At 44.0% G+C, this 25,452-nt stretch overlaps 1 protein-coding gene across 1 annotated transcript; it reads right to left on the bottom strand.

Annotated features, from left to right (window-relative positions):
• Positions 1–1,304: 1,304 nt before the first annotated feature.
• ABCG4 (ATP binding cassette subfamily G member 4) lies at positions 1,305–15,961 on the bottom strand. The gene is made up of 15 exons (XM_074215238.1): positions 15,627–15,961; positions 15,119–15,377; positions 9,532–9,649; positions 9,141–9,273; positions 8,664–8,714; positions 8,279–8,424; positions 7,494–7,617; positions 7,142–7,256; positions 6,803–6,945; positions 6,332–6,430; positions 5,858–6,026; positions 5,431–5,531; positions 3,897–4,055; positions 3,286–3,404; positions 1,305–3,038 (listed from the first exon to the last, which is right to left on the bottom strand). The coding sequence occupies exons 1-15, from the start codon at positions 15,657–15,659 to the stop codon at positions 2,807–2,809; spliced, it is 2,001 nt and encodes a 666-aa protein (XP_074071339.1). The 5' UTR covers positions 15,660–15,961; the 3' UTR covers positions 1,305–2,806.
• Between the last annotated feature and the right edge of the window lie 9,491 nt (positions 15,962–25,452).

Genomic DNA, 25,452 nt, shown 5'->3' with positions numbered 1-25,452 from the left:
GTTCCAAGCAGCCCCACCTACCCTGCATTTCAGTGATACTAACTCTGGAGAAGGGACATTAGAGAGAGGAGGGGAGCTCCCAGGCCCCGTATCTTAGGGAAGTCAGATCCATAAGGATAGGAATGATCGGTTTTTTTCCTGAGATCTCTGGATCTTAGATCCAGTATGATGTAGATCTTTAATAAAACATGTAAATCTTTAATAAATGTTTAATTAGGGGCGGCTAGGTGGTGCAGTGGATAAACCACTGGCCCTGGAGTCAGGAGTACCTGGGTTCAAATCCAGTCTCAGACATTTAATAATTACCTAGCTGTGTGGCCTTGGGCAAGCCACTTAACCTCACTTGCCTTACAAAAAATAATTAAATAAATAAATGTTTAATTGAATTGAAAGATTTGCTCACTTGTTTAACTCTCAAGAAGAGGTGGTACCTTGAGAACTGTTCTTTATGGCACAACCTAGAATAAGGGCTACACCTCCCAACATACACACACACCCTAAACATACACATACCATATATGTGAAGTCAATTTATTCTTTTAAGCTGAAGGGTTGTCTCCCCCCACTTCCATCCCCACCTTGGCCTAGAAAATGACTTAGATGTAGACTAGGTTTCTCATTTTTTTTATCTTGCATAGACAGGGTACCAAGGATGGTTCCTATGCCCACACTCTTCCAGGGCTCATGCCAATCATACCATTCAAGCTACACAGAAACTTGCCAGGTGGGAAAGGCTGGAGAATAGATTGACCCTCTTTGGCATGATCATGTCCAAGATCTACAGTATCTGTAGATTCATAATCTCAGCATTCTAGGACCCAAGTGGATTCGTTAAATGTCCATGTATCTGACTTTCTAAGTTTTATCATTATGGTCAGGGGAAAAACTGTGTAGGCCTTAGGAGCATGGGGAAGCTATTCCCATTGCAACATGCCTACCCCTGCTACTGTGGTCTAAGCCTCCCCTCCCAGCTACTGACTAGGCTCATTCCCCAGGACTTCCTCTTCCTCAGGACCTATAGAATCCAAGTACCAAGACCACTGAAGGGTAAGTCACACTTCCACATCCACAAAACAAAGAACAGGCAAAGGACACAGAATGCATAAATCCAACAGCACATCACCTCTACCACTACAGGGACAGCACACACATTTACCCATAACCATGTGCAATATTTCCAGATGGACTCTTAGGCACACAAGCAAATGTAAACCTGACTGACATGAACCAGCTGCTTCAGAGACCCTCCAGTCTCAACTGTCAGAGACATACACAGCCAAAGTACCGTATAAATATAGGTTTTATTAATAATGAGTGAAATCCCACAAATACACTGACATCTCCATAAGATAGGAGACTGTAGTCTGTGGGTGAGTGGAAGAGGGGAGCTAGAAGCCAGTCACAGCACCCAGGCCAGGGAGCTCAGCAGCAGTGGGTCTCAGACCCCCACCAGGGAAACCAGAAATGCTCTGAATATGTCTGTCACTCTGGCCCCCATGAGGTGGTGCTCTCATGCCCAGGGCAGCTGTGGCTGGTTGGGAGGAGGGCAGAGGGGTCGTCAGAAGATTGAACCAAGCAGCCAAGAGGAAAGGGAAGAGGGTGTGTACAGGGGGTGCCAGCCCCAGGGAGGCGTGCTCTATGGCAAAGGAAGAAGGGATTCTGGTGGAGCTGGCCAAGGCCAACTTGTGCCAGCTGCCTGTGCTTTTGCCAGGTCCTGAAATACAGGTGGAGAGAGTGCCCTATGCCTGTCCCAGGCTTTGTGGAGAGAGAGAGAAGACTGGAGAGGAGTCACCCATACAGTTCTTCAAGATGACCCTGAGCAGAAATCCCACCTTCCCAGAGCCTTTGGAAGATGACATTCAGCTCACTCTCCTCAGGGTCCCTCTCCCAAGGTCAAGAGATGATTGTGGATATGTGCCTATGAGTTTGGAGAGGGGTTGGGAAGGCCTGGGAGGGCAGGCTCCAGGTCATTCCCTTCAGCATCTTCCCACCCCTCCACCTCCCAAAATAAAGTGCATTCTCCAGTTCCAATGTGGGCAAAAGAAACGGGCATTATTGCTAAGGTGCCACTGTGCACCATCCCTCCAGCAAATGAAGATGAACAGGAGGGATGGGGCACCTTAAGACCCTAAGCCTTCCCTTCCCTGGGGCCTGAGAGGGGCAATCAAGGACAGAATTTCCAGCCTCTGCCTCAAGAGATTGTTCCAGCAGTCTAGAGTTGGGGGTGAGGGGCATGACTACCAGAGTCTCCCCCTGCTCAATTTCATAGTGGGACTTTCCAGGGAACTCAACCAGGGACCAGCCCTGGGTACTAAAACAACCCTTTGCAGCCCAATTTACAAACACTTGCGTGGTGGGGCCCCCTGGGGAGGAGAGGGGGCACTTTGGTCAATTGTAAGGGGGGAGTTTCTAGAGGTGAAACTCAGATGGGCTCCCACCCCCACCCCCAGGCAGACAGTGGGAGAAAAAAGAGGGCTCTGATGGGGCAGGGAAAGTAGAATTGGAGGGAGAGGAGAAGGGAGCTACCATAGCTCAACAAATGTCCTTTTGCATGCAGGTGTTGAGGAAGAGGTGAGAAGGAAACCACAAACTGCATCAAAACACAGGAGGTAACAGGTCCTCTGGGAGCACCTGAAAATCCATGGAGCAGATCAACAACGATGAAGTGGGGGTTGGGGTCAGGGGCAGGCTGGCTGCACCAGCAACCAGTTCCCAAGTCTCGGAGGTTAAAACAGTCCCAATGGGCTGGAAGGTGGGGAAGAGAAGAAGAGGGCTTCCTGCTGTGGATGGGAGGAAGTGGGGAGTTCTATCTCTCCGACTTCACCCGGTAGCGGAGCACAAGATATGCCAACAGCCTCAGAGCCAGGAAGAAGATGCCTAGGACCAGGAAGTCCAGGTAGAGCTTGGCGTCCTCAACGTCCAGTTGGTGGAGGATACTCTCAGGTTTCTGGAATGGGCATCCTGAGGAGTTCTCTGAGCAGTCTAGGTCCCCCCGCTCCATGCCATAGATGGTCAGAATTACTCCCTCAAAGCCATACCTGGACACAACAGGAACAACAGGTAGTTGCCAGCCTTTGCTCCTCACTATGGGTAGAGCATATATCCCTTTCCCATACACAGTATCAGAGTGCATGCAGGTCCCTGAGGTTGAAAATGAACTTCTCTTCCTTTGTCAGGAAGACATACAAAGTGGGAAATGGAAAGGTGGGACCTTTATGCCAGGACAGCAGCCAGGAGGCTGAATCCTGACTGTGGGAGTTGATGAGCATGGAAACAATGACTTACCTGACATAGGAGAGGTAGGAACTCCACTGAAGATAGGTAGGGATGGTTTTGAAGCTAACAAAGAAGCCAGAGAAGAGGAGGACAGGGATAGCAGTTACTGGGCCCACAAAGGTGGCCACCTGAGAATGTGAAGGAAGGAACAGAAGATGACTGGGGGTGAAAACACTTGGGACCATTACAGTCTTCTTGGATGTTTAGGCGTATACACAGCCTTTACTCTTGGGAAGGGAAGCCTTGGCTTCCATAGCCAGCCCCACAACTCATTTCATTGGAACACCATGTATTGTCTTCTATTAGTTTGCAAGTATCTTGAGGGTAGAGACTGAGCTTTTTGTATTTGTGTTTCTTAGGTCTTAGCAAAGAGACTAGTATAGAAACCTTGAAGAAATCCTCTTTCTTTCCTCTTTCCTTCTTTCCTTCCTGCCTTTCTTCCTTTCTGCCTTCTCTTACCCTCCCCCCTTTCCTCTTCCTTTCTTTCTTCTCTTACCTTTCTTTCTTCCATTCCCCTCCCTCTCTCCCTTCCTCTTTCTTTTCTTGCTTCCTTTTCTCTCTATGCCCTACCCCAAGTATATACCTATTCTTTCCTACCTGTTTCTCCCACTTCCACCCACCTGTAGAGAGTTGGATGCAGCCCCAATCAGTAGCCCCAGGGACTGAGCTACCAGGGCAGTGGCTGTGGCCAGAGCAGAGAAAAGCAGGAATCGGGAGGCTTCAGCTGGCTGGCTGGTCATCCAGTATACAATACTACAATAAGCCATGGGGCAAATCACCTAATGGGAGCAAGAAGAAGGTTGAAGACGGGTTGGTGTAAGAACTGCTGGTCTTCTCCCTTGAGACTAGACCTCCTCTTGTCTTAGACCCCTGAGGAGTATGAGGTTCAAATGGCTCTGCCCAGGACAGGTCTCATAGAATCTCAGAATGGAAAGGACCTCTGAAGATTACTTAGTCCACCTCTCTCATTCTTTAGGTGAGGGAAGTAAACTCAATAATAGTCTTAAACACTTTTCTCTCTATGCCTGTATCTTTTTTATTGAAATTTTATTTTATTTTTTCCAATTATATGCAATGGTAGTATTTCAACATTCATTCATTTGCAAATTTATGAGTTTCACTTTTTTCTGCCACCCTTCCTTCTCTTCCCCCTCCCCAGGACAGCAACAGTCTGGTGAAAGTTATACATGTACAATTCTGTTTAACATATTTCTATATTAGTCATGTTGTGAGAGAGGAATTAGAATTCAGGGAAGAAAAAGGAGAAAGGAAGGAAAAATATAAGAGAAGTTTTTAAAAAATGAACATGGTATACATTTAGACTCCATGTTTTTTTTTTCTGGATGTGGATGGCATTGCTCATAGCAGATCTCTCAGGGTTGATTCCTGAACTGCTCATCATCCATTACATAGCTGATCATCTCACAATGTTGCTGTTAATGTGTATGTACAAGGTTCTCTTAGTTCAGCTCACTATGCTCCCCAGGGTGAGAAGATCAAATGAGTTAACATATAAGTAGACTGCTTTGAAAATCTTAAAGCATAATAACCATACTAGTTGTTGTTGTTGTTGTTATTATTATTATTATTATTATCTATGCCAGAGAAGGGAAATAATTTGATCAGGGTTCCACATATAGTCAGGGTAGGGAATTCAGACCCTGGGCTCTTTTTTTCCACTGTAGTTGGGTACAGGCTCACCTCTGGGACTTCACTCACTATTCCCTTGCATGGAATGCCCTCTTTCTACCCTTTCTCTGGATCCCACCTATCCTCGAGGTCTGCCTTTAAGTTCCTTCCCTGATGACCCCAGACCACGGGACTCTATCTCATTCAGTCTATACATTCTGTCCTTATCATACACATTCTGAGATTGTTATTGTTTCACATTCATTAATTTCAGTTCTCAAACCAAATTTTATTTTATTTTATTTTATTTAGGTTTTTGCAAGGTAAAGGGGTTAAATGGCTTACCCAAGGCCAGACAGCTAGGTAATTATTAAGTGTCTGAGGTCAGATTTGAACTCAGGTACTCCTGACTCCATGGCCAGTGCTCTATCCACTGTGCCACCTAGCTGCCCCCCAAACCAAATTTTACACTGAAGATCAGGGATCATTTTTTTTGTTGATTAAGTTACTGATTAATAAACTTACCTGGAAGGGCACATCAGCCATGGTCTTAGCCAAGTAGTAAGCTTTGAGGCTATACCAATAGTTGAGATGTTCCCGCATGAAGACAGCCATTTCTAGGGGAACTGGAACAGGGAAAGAAAAAGGCATTCAAAGCCTTCTATAACTTGGACCCATCCTATTATTCTCCCTAACTCAAACCTTCTATTGTCTCCTGAGGGGTCTACTGCTGGGGCTGTAGGGTTGGAAAATTTTCTCTCTCCCTTCCCCCCATAAGATCTCTGTCCTAACCTTCCTCCCCCCACAGTCTATCAGCCTTCCTGAAGCTTAGAACAATATACTCGTCTCCCTGCAGGCCAGTCTCTCACCATCTCATTAATGAATCTGATACTTATTCATTCCCCACATTGTCCCCCCTCCCTCCCAGGAGCTCCAGGTGCTAAGGACTTACAGGTAAGAACAGTAGGCATCAGAGCAGCAAACATTAGGAAGAGCATGGAGAAAAAGAGGCAGCCAGTGTTGTTGAAGACTTTGCTGGCATCATTTCCGATGTGCAAGTAAAGGAGACCAATAAGTACACCAATGACCACATGGGACATGAATCGAAGGTGGGTCAGAACCTGTAGGTAGAGAGTGGTCAAGTACTAAGGAGATAGATCAGGGAGCTCTGTTTGAAAGAACCAAACCTCAGTACTGGGTGGGAGAAGCAGTACCAGAGGAGGAATGATAATACCATTTGGGGGGCAGTTAGAAGAAGGCAAGACAAACTCTGGGTTGACCACATTAACTAAGAACTCTCAAAGCTGTCTTCAAGAAACCCCCTGAGGTGAACAGTGAGGCTCACACCAGGAAGCCCTTTCTTTTTTTCCTCTCCGTTCCCATGGCAGCATGGCAGTTCCCAGGCCCACAAAGGATAGTCTCTCACCGTGTCTCTGAGGATGGACAAGAAGGTTCTCTTGAATAGGATGCAGAACTGGGTGAACGTATTAGTGGCAAACGTGTGACTCTCGATAGGGTCGACTTCCTAAGCAGAAGGAAGGTCACAGGGAATAGGACCCACTGGAAATGATGCCCAGCCCCACCCAGCCCAGCAAACAAGGACCTTCCAAATTGCTGAGGTCAGCTAGGGCCCAAGGTAGAATCTGGCAGCATCCTGATGCTCCATTTCCAAGGGCAGGATCCTTGGCAAGGGAAAGGATCCCAAGATTGCTGAATTTAAAACTAGAAGGAACATTAAAGGTCCTAAGTTCTTCATTTCTAGATGAAGCAATTAAAACTCAGAGATGACCACCACCTAGCAGTCCTCTTCATCTTCCTCTTTATCCTGACTACTTTCTCCCCAACTCTGACCCCCATTTCCATACCCACAAAGCCTGCATTTCTCTCTTTCACTCACTGGAGGACAAGGAGGGCAGGGGGACTGGACATGGTTTTTCTCTGCACTGTCCTTCTTCTCTGCCACAGTACAGAGTCCATTCTGTACTGCTCGGAACAGTACTGGATTCAGGTCCCCATACTCTCCTGATGCTACTTCAATGACTGTGGAAGAAGAAAGATGAGTCGCTTGGGTACCTCAGAACAAAACCAGTGTCCCCAGTCAATCATGTGTAGTTACTGTCCAATACAGGAAAGGGCAGAATTCAAGACCCCAGTCCCTCCACCAAGGAGGCTCTGCCCACGTGGGCACTAAGGAGCCAGCCTGGAGTTCAACTAGCAGTGACACACTTTCACTCACTGAAGTCCGCTGGGTTGTGGTAGGTGGGACAATGTAGGCCCAGACCCTTCAGGTAAGGGATCAGGTTGGTGACCATACCCTTGAAGATACACTGACCCTGGCTCAGGATGTAGAGCTGGAGGTAAGAATTGAAAAAAAAAAAGATGAAAAAGGGGTAAGTGGGTGAGATTGGCATCCCCCACCATACCCTAGCCCAAGTCAGGACCACTCTTCCTACCAGGGACCATACATTTGCATATCCAGCAAACCTCCCTACTCCCCACTTTTGCAGGGCTTGGACACAATAGGCAGTAATGGGTTTCCTTAACTTTATCCTCTCTATCCAGAAAGACAACGAAAACTGGTAGCCAACCTTGTCAAACATCTCAAAAAGCTTGGCACTGGGCTGGTGGATGGTGCAGATGATGGTACGACCCCCTTGAGCCAAGGACTTCATTAGTGATACAACCTGGAAGCAGGAGGCACTGTCCAGCCCACTGCCGAGAGAGAGAGAGAGAGAGAGAGAGAGAGAGAGAGAGAGAGAGACAGAGACAGAGACAGAGAGACAGAGAGACAGAGAGACAGAGAGACAGAGAGAGACAGAGACAGACAGAGAGAGAGTAACAGAGAGAGACAGAGAGAGAGACAGACAGACAGAGAGAGACAGAGAGAGAGAGAGAGAGAGAGACGACAGAGAGAGACAGAGAAAGAGAGAGACAGAGAGAGAGAGAAGAGGAAGTGGTAAAGAGAACTGAAGTGAGGGAATGGAGCTAGAATGAGGAGAAAAGGTTCTCACCTTAACTCCTATTCAATTCAATCAACAATAATTAACTGCCAGATACTAAGTGCTGGGGGAGTACAAAAAGAGACAAAAGATAGTCTTCTTCTCAAAGAGCTTGTACACACACACACACACACACTCTCTCTCTCTCACTCTCTCTCTCTCTCTCTCTCTCTCTCTCTCTCTCTCTCTCTCTCTCCCTCTCTCCTACTGCATCCACGCTAGACCATTGGAATATCAGAAACACAGAACCCAGCTGTTTAACTCTTCTGAGTTGGTTTTGGAAAGCAAAGATTCCAGGTCTTTCAATCACTCTATTTGGCATGGGGATGGGGGGGATGCTGATGAGGGAAAGATTAGACTGAGGAGAAAAATACCTGGTAGGCTCATCAAAGAACATGACGGGTGGGTTGTTGACAAGCTCCAAAGCAATTGCCAGTCTCTTCCTCTGGCCCCCAGAAAGCATGGCTGTCCTCGTGTTGGAACAGGACATCAGCCCCAAAGCTGTCAGAATCTCAGTCACCTGGCCAAAGCCCACCCCCACATCAGCCTAGAGGGCTCCCAGAAGCCCACATGCCATCCCGCCATTTCTCTGCCCTAAAAAGACCTCACTAGGGTACTTCACCTGGGGACCACCTCCATCCTGCCCTGAGCTAGCTCCAGGGTCATTTCTCTCTTCCCCAGGGTCTCCCCTACCCTTCAGTCCCACTGGCCCAGCTCACAGAGAAAGGGAACTTTTGACCAGCTTCTTCCTCCACTCACCAGCTCTTTTTTCACCTCCTGTTTTTCATTCAACTTCAAGTTGGCAGAGACCTGAGTCCAAAAAGAGAGATTGATGAGTGGTCTGGGCCCTGTAATATGCAGGCCCCATGAATGCCACCTCACCCCATCCCTTCATTTATTCAACAGAGGCAGAGGAGGAGACTTTACCAGAGCATCCTAGTGTTGGGAGTTCCATAGTGCCTATCAACCTTGAAGGGGGAATAATGATGGTGAAGTATCTAATGTCCATTAACCACCCCCCACATGAGACTGTAAATTCCTTGAGGGCAGTAGCTCTATCTCCTCTAATGTTTGCCTTCCTCTACATACATAACATGATGCTTCCTTTATACACAGAAGATGCTCAATAGCTTGATGGACTGTATCATTGCTATACCTATGAAAACCAAGGAAAACTCTGGGGAGGGAGAAAGTTATGTCAGTACCTCAATCCCTAGAATAGGGGTAGACCCTCACCATCATGGCCTCCAGCACAGTGAGATGAGGAAGCAGCATGTCATCCTGCATGATGTAGCATGACATCTTGCGGAAGGTTCTCAGCTCCCGAGGCCGCCCATTCACCAAGATCTGCCCCTTCATGCCAGTCTCCCTGGAGGAATAGCATGGAAGGGGGATCACAGCTAGGAATATCCTCCAAGCCCAGGCTACCAATCTCTGAAAAACTCCAAACTCTGCCTTCTGTTCCTTCCCAGAGACCTCCATCCTAAACTCTCCCAAACCACCAGAAACTTTCTCCCTTAGCCAAGTCCTATTCCTCCCAATTCATCATGTTTTTCATTCCCCACCACCACATGCGTGTACAAGCACACACACACACACACACACACACACAAAATCCCATCCTTACCTATATCCAGCAAGGATGTTCATGAATGTGGACTTCCCAGCCCCTGAAGGTCCCATGATGCCAATCAATTCCTTTCGACAGAATTTGCCAGACAAACACTTGAGAAGGGTCTTATAACCTGGGGTTAGGAGGAAGGAGAGGCCATCAGGGATCATAGACACCCCAATCTCCCAAGCAGTTCAGTGTCTTTTTCAGGACAAACCTTGGGCAAAGATGAAGGAGTTGATTGTTTAAGTTGACCTTGCTTTGATTACATGATCTAGTAGTAGAGGGTGGTTCAGGGAATAAAATGTTGGGCCTGAAGTCAGATAGACTCATCTTCCTGAGTTCAAATCTGAGCTCAGACACTTACTAGCTGTGTGGCCCTGGGTGAGTCACTTAACCCTGTTTGCCTCAGTTCCTCTTCTGTTCAATGGGCTGGAGAAGAAAATAGCAAACTAGTAACTTTGCCAAGAAAACCCCAAAATGTGGTCATGAAGAGTAGGACAATACTGAACAACAAAGAAGAAGAATCCCAGCTTTAGAATTAGAGAGACTCTTCTGTTTGATCACTTACTAGTTTTGTGATTTTTTTCTAAGATGCATTGACATCATTTGTTTTTATATAACTTAAACTTCCTAATATATTCCTCCCCTTCCCATACCAAGTATGAATCATCTACTATAACAGAGAATCTTAAAAAGAAAAAAATAATGCAGTTCAATGAAATGATCAATACATCATCTGAATCTGATAGCATGTCTCCATAATATATACACAGCCCCCTCAACAAAGAAGGTAGAGCTTCATTTTCTCATCTTTTCTTCAGGATCAGACTTGGTTATTATATTTCCACCAGGTTTGTAGTTTGAGGAAAGTCATTTAACTTCTGTGAGACTCAGTTTCCTCCTCTATAAAATGGGAGTATACTACTTTTATTGCTGTGAGGAAAGTGCTTTCTGTAAATCTTAAGATGATGTATAAAATTATCTGTGGTTATCAGCAGCAACTGAGTACAGAAGTATCTCTCTCTCTCTCTCTCTCTCTCTCTCTCTCTCTCTCTCACACACACACACACACACACACACACACACACACACAATTCCCTCTCTTTTTTTCTCTACTACCTAGTCTGAGATGACTACCCCCCAAGTCAAGATAATCAAGGTATAATTTCCTGAATTTAATGTGAAGTGCACACATTTTCAGTAAGAGGAAGAGAGAATCTGGGTCATGAAATAAGGGGTAAGATGTTGACTACTCTTCTGAGGGCATGAATTGTTATCTCTCTCCTTCAATCCAAAGAGTTACTTCCAACTTTTTACCCTTCTGGAAAAGCCTCCCTTGCTTCAAGTGACATAAAAACGCCAGCTCCCAAGAGGTGATCCAAGAGAAGGAACTCATAGCCTTCCCCCCCAACTTCCTCTCTCCTACATCATCCAGCCCACTTGAAGTTGGATAGAAAAGATTACCCCAAGACCATTTATGACTGGCTCACAATACCTGGCCCACAATTAGCTAAACAGGGACTATGCTTAATTCCTCCCCGTCACTTGTCCCCACCCCCATCCCTGAGAAATGCTGCAGATTTTGTGAGTTCTGAATATCATCTTTGTGAACCTTAAAACCTTCTCCAGCTCTTTGACCCTGTGATTCACAGAATCACAAAGGCTGAAAGGGTCTTCCAAAAGTCATGTGGTTCTGCTTTCTACCTATAGACAGAAGTGAGCTGCCTGACCACCATATGTCATGATTGAGACTGGAAATGTTTAAGTGATTCACCCAAGATGACACAGGAAGTATAAGGGAGGTCATCAATCCTAATCCTGTTTCCATCATCAAAAAACTATTCAGGAAATGATCTCTTCCACCTATGTATTAGGAAATGATCTCTTCCACCTATGTATTAGCAACACTTTAAGGGAAGGGGTTCTCCCTTGATTTTTCCCAGTTTCTACATTGAATTGAACTCCTCAGGAAGTCAAGTTTAACTAAATGTAAAGTGGCAGAAAATGGGGTTTCACAGGGGGGGGGGCGGGACATTAAAGTCCTAATAGATTTTAAAAAAAGGAAAGTACCTTAGAAGTCATCTAATCTATTCCCCCTCAGTCACAAAAGCTATACAAAAGCTATTTACTAGCTATGTGACCTTAGACAAAGAATTTTTGATGTTATGGGAAAGTCACTATACTCAGAGTCAAAAAACATGGGTTCAGATCTTGGCTCTACTATTTTCTTAATCGAGTCACCTAACCTCTTTCTCTCGGTCTCATAAACTCCAACTGTCAAGTGAAGAGGTTGGATTAAATTATCTCAAGTTCCTTCCACTTCTAAATCTTATGATTTCCTCATTAAGAGTTCTTCAATCACTAGATCTAGTGAACTTTTGGAACCTCAGTTTCCTCACTTGTATAATGAAAAAGTAATGCTTATACTATCTTCATTGGGGGGGGGGCTGTTGGGAAGATCAAATGAGATAATGGATGTCAAAGAGCTCTGGATCATTAAATGCTATGCCTTATTTACCATTATCACAAATGTCTACCAGAGAAAGGAAATGTCTTCTTTCTCTCTGGTATTCACCTGTTCTCTTTCTTTCTATTCCAAACTTCTTTTTCTCTTTTATTCTCTAGTATAAGAAATGAAGGAAGAGGGGAAAAAAAGAAGGAAGAGAGGATTAAAGGTGTGACCAAAAGTTAGAAGAGGTAAAAGAGTAGAAGCACAGTGGGTTAGGACAGACATGGAAATCACACCTGTGATGTCATCAGTGTTGGGAATTCCCTGATGGAAACTGCTTCCCTGTAGCCTTCCAGAGGCTTGCCTGGGGATTACTGGAAGGTCATGATTTGCTCAAGATAGAACAATTAATGAATCAGCTACAGCATTTGAACTCAATGCTGCCTCAATTAGGTCTAAGTACAGGATTACCTAAAAAATAATAGTACTTCAATTACTTCAGAAGTATAAAGGCTTAAAAAACCGAAAACTCAATTATTTAAATGTTTAAAATATGAATGTTTCTTAATAAGCATACCACTAAAAACTATTATATTGTGCTTTTATACATTACTCAGTAAAATTTCTAACTTTATAAAATCTTTAGTACTGTTCAATGATGGAAAGGATTGCACTTATAATCATACCTATTGTTAAGATCATCCAAAGAACAAGGTTTTGATGCCCATGTGACAGTTTTTATATGACTCTACAAGAAAAAATCTAATGGAGAAAGAACAGATGATCAAGGTAGCCAAGCAAGAGGACCTCCTCTGCCAATGCATGTTTGAGAAAATGTCATCCAGAAACTGTCCCAAATGCATAATGATTTGTCTTGTTAAAATTAAAATTAAAAATTTATTATTCAAAATTAAATCAGTGTAAAAAATTAATAAACTTGTAAGTGACATTTTTCTAAGTTTAAACATTTATACATATGAAATTATTAAAGTTTAAATCTACACTAAGACTTTTCAGATACTTTATAGGCTGTTTTCCTATTCTTCTCTTCCTTTTACAAAAAAGAATCTAGCTCACATAAAATTCATGAGTAACAAATATATATATATATATATATATATATATATATTCATATGGATGTGACTTTACCTTCAAAGAGATTTCATATTATTCATATATTCAAACCAGGAGAGTAATTAATTTTTTTCATAAAATAAGGAGAGAGAGAGGTACTCTCCTTCAAAAGTTTTTCCTCTTTCATTATTTTATTGAAAGCTAGTTCTAACCCCTGGAATCATATTGATGCTCAAATTCCCATTTAACCCTGGCCCCTGTCCTAATTCAAGTTCCCAGGAGTACCTGTGTGTAAAAAAGAGATGGGACACTAAAGGGAGAGAAGGTTGCTAGCTAGAAGTCCTGCTCAGAAGTGTTTCAGTTTAGCTTCTCAAATCCAAATCCAGGAGAACAATTCACCCTCCCAATCTCCACCCTGGTTATGGGAAACCTAGCTTCCCTATTCTCAGCTCATGTTGCCTGAAGCAGAGGAGGGACAAGTCTTTACTGAACCCAGGACACAGAGTTCCTAGTCCCCAAACCATCACACACCTATTTCAACACCTCCACTGAGCATCAGGTTTTGACCAGGAAAAGGAATGAAAACTACCTTTCCTAACTGGTTCTGCACTTAGAAGAATACCAAGATGATGCAATGCGAAAGAATATGAGTTGGAGATCAGAAAATCTCTTGAGAGGTCCCACTTCTACCACGCACTTACTGTGTGACCTTAAGCTAATATCTTTGAAACACTTCTTCCTCATCTCTACAATAAAATTAATCCTATTCCCCTTCCTTCCCTTCTAGAATCCCACTGCCCAAAAATCTTTGGTTGCTCTGTATTACCTACTAATTTAAGTTAAAAAGTCTTTTTCTGGCATTCAAGGCTCTCTTCAACCTGCTACTATCCTCCCTTAGCTTAGATAACTTTGCCCTCCATCCAAATTGAATAACTTTCTGCCACCCTGCCTCACAACAGCACTTCATTCTCACAATTACAAGTTTTTCTCAAGTTTTCCTATGTTTGGCTTGTCTCCCTATCTCTCTTCAACAATTTAATTTTTTTCCTGTCCTTTGAAGTTTAAATCAAATACTACCTCCTCCAGGAAGTCTTCTTTTATTCTCTTCCCTAAAAATGATTAAAAGCTTTTTACTCCCCTGACTTTGAATAACATTTTCTTGTTATTGAGATAAAAATTACTATATACATATACAAGTATATAATACTTAATAAACTTTAAAACACTACATGAGTGTCAGATATTATAATAATAGACTGTGGTCAGGGGATCATAAACTTATAACAGGAAGCCATTTCAGAGGTCTTCTGGTTCACAGAAAGGTGGTTTGCCTAAATTCATATGAGACATGAGAATATTTTGCTCGTTTAGGAGCATTGCGTCCAATGAACAGAGAGAACCTCCATAGAGATAGTTCCTCACAATTCTTTACCAGATCGCAGATTTTTGTCATTTGTCTAGATTCCTAGATCAGGGTATTTAGTAAGAAGAAGATATAGGCAGTCAAGTAGCAAGCAAATGGAATGAAAGCAAAAGAAATCTACACTGGAAGTAATGAACTTACTCCTCAAAACACTCAGAGATGGATGACCACTTAGAGATATTACAAAAAGTTTCACAAAATTGCAAGTTTGTCAGGACCTTAGAGATCATCACTCCTTTGTTTCACACCTGAAGCTCAGGGTGAGTGACTTGCCTAAAGTTACCCAGGGAAGACTGGTACATCAAGGTACGATTCAAACCCAAATTCTCTGATTCGAGATACTGGACTCCTTCCACTACACCCCCATTATTTGTCTATCTCCAATATTGTTTCAGAAATGCATGAATCTAATAGGGAATGGGACTAGATGATCTCTGAAAACGCTTCCAACTTTAAGATTACATGGCTTTATAAGCTTTCAGTGTCCACTCAAAGGACAGAGGATAGGGTGCCCATTTAGAAGGCAAAAAGCATCCATGACAAGTTAAGAGGTAGAGGGCATGGTATCCAGATAACACTCCCTGGGGAGGAGGGAAAAGAGCACAATAAGGGGACAGAGAACTCAGAAACAGAAGTAACAGAGCATTTCATACCCCTCTTGCGCCAGCAGGGTCCCTCTCGAACAGAGTAGGACAGTTCCACGAACTCTACATCAACCGCAGAGCGCTTTGGAAGGTGAGAGAAGCGCTGGGCTTCTGTGATGTGGTTCTCCACTTTCTTCAGGTGTGTGGTCAGTAGTGGGGGCTCTGTGGGGCCAGGGCGCCCTGCCATATCCTCCAGGGCCACTGCCACAGCCCCTGGCCCCAGCCCACAGCTGCCCACCTCCAGTGCTTTCTCCTCCATCTCTTTGCCCTGCAGGGAACCAGGGAGCTGAGGGGAACTCGTTTAACATCACACCCAGCCCTGGGCTCTTCTTCCATCTCTACCACTGCTCCATCCCCTGCCCCCAACACGCTCTTTTTCTTTGGCCTTAACACACAGCTGCCTACACAGGCCCCTCATCTCATCCGCTGACAGTGCCTGCTTTCTCCTGTCCCACTCCATCCCTGTTCTTCCTCAAGGTCTTTCTTAAGTAAGTCCCGGGTACCATCTCAGCCCTACCTTCTGAGAAATCCGGTCCGGGCTATTCTGCATTACCCAGATGCCTCAGGGCTCTGTTCTCTTAATGCATACCCCAAGATAGCGCCTTTTATTAGCCATCAGATTCTAGCCCCTTCAACTGTGCCCGCAATCCATCCTATTCCGCTGCTAACTCTGCAGGCCCTTTCCTCTCCCTCCTCTCTGAAGCTCTAATCTCCTTACCCGGCAGGACTCTGGCCAGTAGCCCCAGCCCTTGGCAGGAGGGAGGAGGGCTGGAATCCAGAAGGGAGGACAATGGGAGGGGCGTGGAGGGAGGGGATCCAGCCAGGGAAGGGTGTGGGGAGACTGAGCATCCCCAAAGCCAAGGAGGCCTCCTTTCTCCCCCTGGAGAAACGGGACCCACGGCCGGTCCCGCTCCCCCAGAGCCCCGTTCCTGGGCGCTGCGGCGGTCCTCCCTGGAGGCAGGAGCACGGATTGGGAGGCCTGTCCCCCCCACCAGCCGCTGGGCTAACAAGTATAGCCCCCCACATTTCTTTCACACACACCCAAGTCACCTTGACGCGCCCCGGGGCTCCTGAATAGGAGGCTTGATGGGATAGAAGGGATAAGGCGTTTCCCGCTCCCCCCCCCCTGCATTGGGGTCTTCGCGGTTACCCCTTTACCTGCCTCTGGCTGCAATATAGCTGTCCAGCTCCCGGTCCGGCTGCCCGGGCGGGGCGGGGCCGGGGCGGGGCCGAGACGCGAGGGGGGCCCCGGCCCCGGGGTTGAGGGAGATGGGGGGGTCGTGGGCTAGACACCCCACCTCTGGGCCAGCTGCGCAACCCCCTCTGCCTGGAGCCCTCCCGCTCCGCTGCCTCCTTCGGAGCCGGCCCGCCGGGCGGCTGCGCTCTCCTCCGGGCGGCTGCCTGGTCCCGGCGCTCTTAAAGGGGCGGCGCAGCCCCGCAAAGAGCGGGGGGAAGGGGGGGCAAGCATGGGGAGGAAACTAAGGGAGCAGGTGGGGGCGGTGTCAGTGGCGAGGAGCGATGGGAAAAGGACTGAGGAGGAGATCTGAGGGGCAGGGGAGAGAGAACCGTGAATAAGACATCTCAAAGAATAGGGGTCCTGCAATACAAGAAAGACAATTGGGGGGGGCAGTGTTTTTGTATCCGGCTAAACAGCCTTCGCACCCGCCTGACGCCCCTCTCCTTCCTTTGCCCTTAGCTCTCGACTTCAATTCAGTATCTTTTCCCCCAGGAGAAACTCACTCCCAGAAGTCACCAATCAAAGTATTATGTCGGGAAGGGGGGGGACAAGGGGAGGGCACTTTCTGATGAACTTTGAATACCTTCCTTCAATCTCCAAATTTCTGCCCCCCCCCACACACACACACAGATACATCACTATCAGACCTCTAGAGTAAGAAAGGTGGGACAGTTTATTGGGAAGGGACCTAGAGCTTCCAAGATTGTACACACACGAGGAACCATACACAAGCATATTCCTGACTGCAAACATGCAGAAGCACTTACACCTCCCTGCTTACACTCTCCCTGTTGGAGAAACACTTCTTCCCATCAGCCAACCTGGTATCACAAGTACTGATGGACAGGACAATGGGGACCTGAATCTGTTTTCCCTCACAAAGATCTTGGTACTTTATGGGACTTTCCCATTTTACTCCTTGCCAAGTCTCCAGAATGCCTTTTCAGGCTTGGCCTTCTCCTAGGGCATCTCCTCACAGTGCCCCCCTGTCCCTACCATTCTACCATGGCATCTTCTCCAGAGTAAGTAGGTTAGCCAACCCAAGGCACATGATCCTGTGTCTTTAAGTCTTCCACCTGTCACATACCGCCGAGCTAACTGGGAGGGGAAGGAAGAAGCTGCTGCTGCTGCTGCTGCTTGCTGCTGCTTGCTGCTGCTGCTGCTGCTGCTGCTGCTGCTTGCTGCTGCTGCTGCTGCTGCTGCTGCTGCTGCTTGCTGCTGCTGCTGCTGCTGCTGCTGCTGCTTGCTGCTGCTGCTTGCTGCTGCTGCTGCTGCTGCTGCTGCTGCTGCTGCTGCTGCTGCTGCTGCTGCTGCTGCTGCTGCTGCTGCTGCTTGCTGCTGCTGCTGCTGCAGTAGTGAGGTTACTAGCAGTCAAATCCCTCCATCTCCTCCCCATCTGCTTTCTGCCAATGTGGAGGTTGCCTAGGGGCTGGACACTATCCCTGTCTTCCTTCCTGTGACTGTGATTCGACCTCTATCTTGGAAACCACATTTGAATTTCTTAGATACCACATTTCCCCTTTCCTCGTTCTCACTCATTCCCCAGGACAAAAGCCCACATCTATTTTCCAGAACATCCCCCTCCTTATTCCCTAGGACCCAATCCTCCAATTTCTTAGTCTTCCAATATTCCTCAAGTACCTAGAATACTCCCATCCCCTAAAAGATATCCTACCATTTGCTAAAGCAGAAAACCCCACTTTCTCCAATATTTATGCCTTCTTTGCCAAAGGGGTTTCTTAGGACACATTTTCCCCACTCCCTCCCCAGGACAACTTCCCATTCTCCAAGAATATATCCCTATTCCCTAAGAGCCCCCTCCCTAAAACAATTCTTCCATTCTTTATTGTTACATACCTGTCCCCTAGAATATTCATTCCCTAAAATAAATCCTTTACTTTTTTTAAAGTGACATACTCCTCCCCATTTCCCAGAACAACTCTTTATTCTCTAAGGACAGAACCCCCTTTATAATTCCTTAGGAAATACTCCCCAGTCTGCAAGAAATTCCTCTAGGAATATGCCCTCCTTTTCCCTAGGACAGACTACCCCATTTCACATAACCTCCATTTTCTAAAAGGGGAAACCCATTACCCTAAGATATTCTCTGTTCCCCAAGTTATACTCCTCATTTCTTTTTCTTTTTCTTTTTTTTAGGTTTTTGCAAGGCAATGAGGGCTAAGTGGCTTGCCCAAGGCCACACAGCTAGGTAATTATTAGGTGTCTGAGGCCGGATTTGAACTCAGGTACTCCTGACTCCAGGGTCAGTACTATGTCCACTGAGCCACCTAGCCACCCCTTCCCGGCCTATATGTTAATTAAAACATTCATGCATTCCTTCTTTCATTCTCTCCATCACTGATTCATTGAGTACATTTTAATTGGGCTTTTGTCATTTACAAATGACAGAAATTTTAAAATTACTCCTTTTCCACCTGAAAGGAATCCTCCCTCAATCTTTCCTCCTCAGAATCTCCAGGCTAGAAAGTGTCCCCAACTTGAACAGTCTGAAGGTTGCAGAATGGAGACAGAGACAGAAATGTCCTTGTCTCAGCTCAGCTCCTAGAGCTAATCTACAGAAAGGGTGTGGACTGGGGATTTATGGAAGAGAGACAGCTGCTGAGCAGATTTATGGGGCTGTGCAGGGAGGAGGCAAGTGGGGTCCTGTGGGAGCTGGAATGGGGACACCTAAGGCCATCTGAGCCCCAGCTCTGGATCTTCACTCTCCCTCCCCTCATTATTTCTTAGGTTGCTGAGTGTTCTTGTCTCTTCTATACCCCCTGCTGTTTCCAAAGGGAAGTGCAACCAGAAAAAAAAAGTGAGGAAAAGATGGAAAGGAAACCATTTGAAACTGCCCTCCTGCCTCCCAAATGGACAATAAACAATTAAGCAGGAAAATCAGAAGAGTCATAATGGTTGTTTTACTGAGGCAGATGATAGGGAGCGGGAAAGGAGAGTGACAACTTTTTTTCCAGGAAAACAGCTAGTCATCTTCAAAGACACTGTGATGTTTTTCCTCCTCTCTCCAACTACAGATATGGTCTACAATCTTACCTTCCATTTGTTCCCAAAGCTGCATGTTTAGCTTCAACTGTATCTAGCATCCCCACCTTCCTGGTCCTTGGTTATAGGGAAGGGAGAAAAAAGAGCAGGACTTATACCATCCGAGGGTCTTATAGAACTTTCATTTTAGAACTGGCATAGAATTTAGGGGTTCTTTTTTTTTTTTACAGATAAGGAAACTTAGACAAAAAAAGATATGTCACTAGCCCAGGGTAATACAACTAATGAATATCTAAGATAGGATTTGAACTCAAGTTTTTCCTGACTCTCCAGTGCCATATACAACTTTGCTCTGCTTTTCAGAAATTCAACTATGGGAATAAGGAAAGGTGTCTACTCTGTCACTCCCCAATAGAGAGATTAAAGAATAGATAAAAATCTATCTCCAGGACAAAGCTAGAATTCTGATTGGTCATTTCCCTAACACCTACCCAGAGAATAACCCCCCACTGTCCACCCTCCTTCTCTTTTCCTAATGGATCCTCACCAGCAGGGCATATCCATTCACAGATCTGACAGCGGGAAAAGCAGCAGGCTTAGCCTGGGGGCTTGGGGAGATAATGGTTAAGAAGACTGCCTTGGAAGGGGTGAGGTCCTGATGGAATAATAAAGCAGAAGGAAGACCAGTGGGAGGTCAATCCCATCTGACCCTTTTCCATCTGGCCCTGGACAGAGACTCCTGCATGGCACTAAATAGGAAGAAGTATAGAAGAGGCAGGATCACCCAGTCCAGTGATGGCTTTTCTCATTTAATAATTCAATTAAATTTTAATTCAGCCAAATTTAATTGAAAGCTTACTGTGTGCAAAGCAATTGAGCAGCATGAGATCTGAGGACTGATGTACAGAAAAATTGCTGAAGAATGTTCTGCCCACCCCTCCTCACACATGCACACACCCTTGGAATCCAAAGGAGCAGAACTTAGCCTACACAGATATCTGGAGAGATCATAGAAAATAGAACTGGAAAGGGTGTTAGATGCTTTCAACTTTATCTCTCTTATTTTATAGATTAGGAAGTTGAGATCCTGAGAGGTCACATAAAAGTGAAGAGCAAAACAGATTTTTAAATCCAGATCTTCTCATTCCTAACCCATTGTTCTTTTTATTAGGAAAGGGAAGATCATTAAAATCCAACCAGGCAAGTGTGAGTTAAGCACTGAAATGGGAAGGAAAAGATCAAGGAATGGGTCTTGGACAGAAGTATACCAACTGAAAATAACTTTTCCACTGTCTGTCTTGTGTCAACCTACAGACCTCATTGTGTACACCATTCAGTGGATATCAATCCTTTTACTACTGTAGTCTTGACCTGGATTGTAAGTTTTTTGAGGACATAAATCATTATATCCCATTATTTGAAACTATATCTGGGATTACCCAGTATTTCTTGACCAAGAGATAGTTTGTCCTGATTTGGGGTTTGGGAAAAATTCTCACCATCCTTATGCTTTTCTATATCTACCTCTGTATTCTGATCTTCCTTCTTTGTCCACTTAGGACCTCTGTCATTTGACATTCAAGAAAATCATCAAGGAAGGGGAGATTTTCTACCATTTGTGATCATATTTTCCATTTGTACCCATATATCTGTCCTTTTATAATCTACTGGAGATCAAACATATAATATACTGGAGATTCTATGTTGTAATAATATTTATTATCCATAACAGATGTGAGAAGTGTCAACCTAATTAATTTGGGCTAAAAATGAAAAACAAAAATTTAGGTTATACATGAAATCTTATTCTCTAGGATTTAAATAGAAACCTATAGGTGGAAGACATAATTAAAGATGTCTACCTTGATACAATGTTTGCCAGGTGTATTTATAAAGAAAGTTCAAAGGCCATAAAACTGAGTCTAGTAACCAATGAGATTTCATATAAATTGACATAGCTACACATTATGATCCTCTCATCAGTTATAATATTTTTTTCAAATTCCTATTGATAAAATCCCATTTAGTCTGCCCTTCATTTTCTTTTTTAGATTTTTGCAAGGCAATGGTGTTAAGTGGCTTGCCCAAGGCCACACAGCTAGGTCGGATTTGAACTCAGGTACTCCTGACTCCAAGGTCAGTACTCTATCCACTGTGCCACCTAGCCGCCCCTGGAAATAAAAGATTTTAAAACTTAATTGTTACAGAGGTATAGTGCCATAGTGGACAAAGTTAAGTCTTAGAAGTAAGGAGAATTAAATTAGGTTCTACCTCTATCTCATACCAACTGTGTGACCCCAGGCAAGGCATGGAATTTCTCAATGTTCTAGGTAAGTTTTTAAATGCTGAAAGTTGTAGAGACTGCATTGTAGACTTGCATTGGTAGAGGGACTTTCCACATCCAGAAGTTCCATATAAGTAGAATTGCAGGTCCAATTCCTTTTCCTATAAAGGAAAGAGATTAGAAACACATATACCTCATTTTATTGCACTTCACTTTTTTGTGCTTTACAGATATTGTGTTTAGAAATTGAAGGAACCTATATAAGTGATGGTTTTACCCTTTTTCATAATCTCTTCAGGTTATAGAGCCAGTAGTGGTATTATTGGATCAAAGTGTATGCACATTTTTGTTGCCCTTTGGGCATAATTCCAAATTGCTCTTCAGAAAGGTAGGATGAGTTCACAGCTCCACCAACAATGTATTAATGTCCCAGATTTCCCACATCCAACACTGATCAGTGTCCTTTATAGTCATTTGACCAGTCTGAGAGGTGTGAGGTGATATTTCAGAAATGCTTTAATTTGCATTTCTATAATAACTAATGATTTGGAGCAATTTTTCATATGACTATGAATCGCTTTGATTTCCTCAGCTGTAAATTGTCTTTGCATATCCTTTGACCATTTGTCAATTGGGGAATGGCTTGGTTTTTTTTTTTTTTTTGAAAATTTGACTCAGTTCTCTGTATAGTTTAGAAATGAGTCCTTTGTCAGAAATACTAGTTACAAAAATTGTTTCCCAATTTCCTACATTTCTTTTTATCTTGGTTACAATGGTTTTGTCTGTGTAAAAGCTAAAAAAAAGATTATCTCATGATGAAGGTTCAGTTGTATTTTTTTAGCAATGCAGTATTTTTTTTTAAATTAAGGTATATAACCACTACTGGGTCTATACCCTGAAGAGATTATAAAAAAGGGAAAAACCATCACTTATATAAAAATATTCATAGCGGCCTTGTTTGTGGTGGCAAAGAACTGGAAATTAAGTGAATGTCCTTTAATTGGGGAATGGCTTAACAAACTGTGGTATATGTATGTCGTGGAACACTATTGTTCTATTAGAAACCAGGAGGAATGGGAATTCAGGGAAACCTAGAAGGATTTGCATGAATTGACACTGAGCAAGATGAGCAGAACCAGAAAAACATTGTACACCCTAACAGCAACATGGGGGTGATGATCAACCTTGATGGACTTGCTCATCCTATCAGTGCAACAACCAGGGACAATTTTGGGCTCTCTGCAATGGAGAATACCATCTGTATCCAAAGAAAGAATTGTGGAGTTTGAACAAAGACCAAAGACTATTACCTTCAATTTAGGAAAAAATGTATGTAATTTTGTATGTAATTTTATGTAATTTTGCTATCTCTTATACTTTATTTTTCTTCCTTAAGGATATGATTTCTCTGCCATCACATTCAACTGAGATCAGTGTATACCATGGAAACAATGTAAAAACTAACAGAATGCCTTCTGTGTGGGGTGGGGGAAGGGAAGCAAGAATGGGGGGGGAACTGTAAAACTCAAAATAAATAAAATCTTTCTAAAAAAATTTAAGGTATATACATTTTTTGACACAATACTATTGCATACTTAATAGACTACATAACTTTTAAATTCATTGGAAAATCCCAAAATCCCTGTGAATTGCTTCATTGCCATATTTGCTTTACTTTGATGGTCTAGAACCAGACAAGGTAAGTCTGTAGTTCAGAGTTATAAAATGTCTAAGATCTTCTATTTCCCAGAAAGAATGCATCCTGTCAATCAAAAAGTATTTATTAAACACCCACTATGTGTTTGGTGTCAGAAATTCAAAGCAAGAAAACAACCCCCTCCCTCAGGAGTCTTATATTCTTCTGTGCCAAAGAAGCAGTATTGAATAGAAAAGGATGTTTATCTGGTTGACAGGAGAGAACTGGATTTGAATTCTAGCTAAGTCCCTTGCTCACTGTAATCCTGGAGCAATTCATTTAAGCTCCCCGACTCTCGGTTTACTTCCTCATTTTTATAACAGTTGGGTCACTCACCTCACAGGGTTATTGTGATGAAAGCTTTGCCACCTTTTTTTTTTTCAAAACTTAAAGTGCAATATAAATATGAGTGATTCATTCAACAAATATTCATTAAGCAATTGATTATGGATTAATCACCACCCTAAGCACTGAGAATTCAAAAACAAAAATGAAACTGACTCTATCCTCAAGGAGTTTCCATGGGTGGGTGGGGGGGCAGGAGAAGAGGGGGAGAAACAAAATATACATTTAAAAGTAATTCCAAAATATACATGTATATGTGTGTGTGTGTGCGTGCGTGCACACACAAGTAAATACAGAGTAAATGGGGGATCATTATGTGTGTTGGAGAATCCAGAAAAGTCTCATGTAGGATGTGGCATTTGAGTTGATCTTTGGACGAATTTAAGGATTCTAAGTGGTTGTAAGGAGTCAATGTATTCCAAGCAAGAGAGGGCAAGGGAAAATGGTGGGAGATAGCATGTCACCAGGTAGGTCAGTTTGGCTATAATATGAAAGTGAAATTAGATTGGAATCAGGTTGTGAAGAGCATTAAATGCCAAACTGTTTTTGTTTTAACCTTGAGAAAACTGGGAGCCACTGGAGTCAAAAACTATTCTATGATCACATCCTCCTCCTTGAATGTGCAATCCTTCTAGTTTTTTCCTAAGTCTTTATTACACCCCTTATTCTCATACTTCTTTTTTGTCTTGAAGCTGGTAGAAGATTAGATTTCCAGACATGTTCAGGGGTGCCACCCTCATGACAAAGAATACTGTTTAGTGAAGACAATAACTATTCACCAGTCTCCTCACCTTTCCTATAAAACACCAGTCCTAGTACTGGTTTCCTCCCAGTTTTATAGGATTAGAATAGGAGTCAAGATGGAGGAATAAGAGAAATCTGTTCAGTCTAGCTTCACACTAAACCTCCTCAAGAAAGATCTAAAAAAATTCTGATTGGTAAAAGAATTCTGATTGGTAAAAGTCAAGAAGTCACAATGGGTCATTTTTCCAACCCAGGTGGCTTAGGGAGACAGAAAGGTCTTTGAACACTGGGGTGGGTCTGACCAAGAAACATGCAGCTCAGGGAGCAGTTCAGTACCCATGGGCTGAAGAGGACTAAAACCATAGCAGGTAGAACTGGGGCAAAGACATCTCAGAGGACTCCTGAACTAGCCTAGGATAGGCTGCCAACCTATCACTCATATCCAGGATAGAGAAAAGGTTGAAGTGTGGGGCTCTATCTGTGTACTTATAAATATTTTAGAACACATAGGTTCTTCCTTTTTCCCTAACCATCTGTGGAAATAGACCTAGTAATGGTATTGCTGGGTCAAAGGGTAGAGATAGTATAATAACATTTTAAGCATAATTCTAGATTGCTCTCCAAATTATAACTGTGTGGCTCTGATCCTAGGAGCAGAGCAGGAATTCAACTGACTTTCAGCCCACTTCCCCTGTAGATTAACCAGAGCAGGTATCTTAGACCAAAGAGGAACTTGTAGCTCAATCACTTGGAATCAGCAGAGCCTCCCAGTGGACTAACAGTGGCTGAGTTCAGTGACGGTTGAAACTCCCAATCAGAGATGAGTCAACAAACCCAAACCTGGGTCAGGAAACTGGAAGCTCAGACCATAAAGACAGTGAGCAGACTTTGGCTTGAATCAAATCACTTCAGGAGCACTGAAAGCTTATAGGTCCGCCTTCTATCTGAGCTTTGAAAACAACAAAAGGATGTCAGAGGATAGAAGCTCAGGACATCACCTCAAATAGTGTACAGAGCCAGTCCCAATATGAAGT

Source organism: Macrotis lagotis, chromosome 1 (genome assembly GCF_037893015.1).
Source record: "Macrotis lagotis isolate mMagLag1 chromosome 1, bilby.v1.9.chrom.fasta, whole genome shotgun sequence".
Taxonomy (NCBI): domain Eukaryota; kingdom Metazoa; phylum Chordata; class Mammalia; order Peramelemorphia; family Peramelidae; genus Macrotis; species Macrotis lagotis.
The sequence above is the reverse complement of the archived record's forward strand: the minus strand, read 5'-3'. Positions and strand labels throughout refer to the sequence as shown.

Coding starts and splice junctions, on each gene's coding strand:
- ABCG4 (XM_074215238.1), bottom strand. CDS start 15,659: ATGCAGAATAGCCCGGACCGGATTTCTCAGAAG. Junction 7,618..8,278: donor TTCTTTGATGAGCCTACCAG/GTATTTTTCTCC, acceptor CTCTCTCGGCAG/TGGGCTGGACAGTGCCTCCT. Junction 3,405..3,896: donor CTGCATCCAACTCTCTACAG/GTGGGTGGAAGT, acceptor TCACATTCTCAG/GTGGCCACCTTTGTGGGCCC.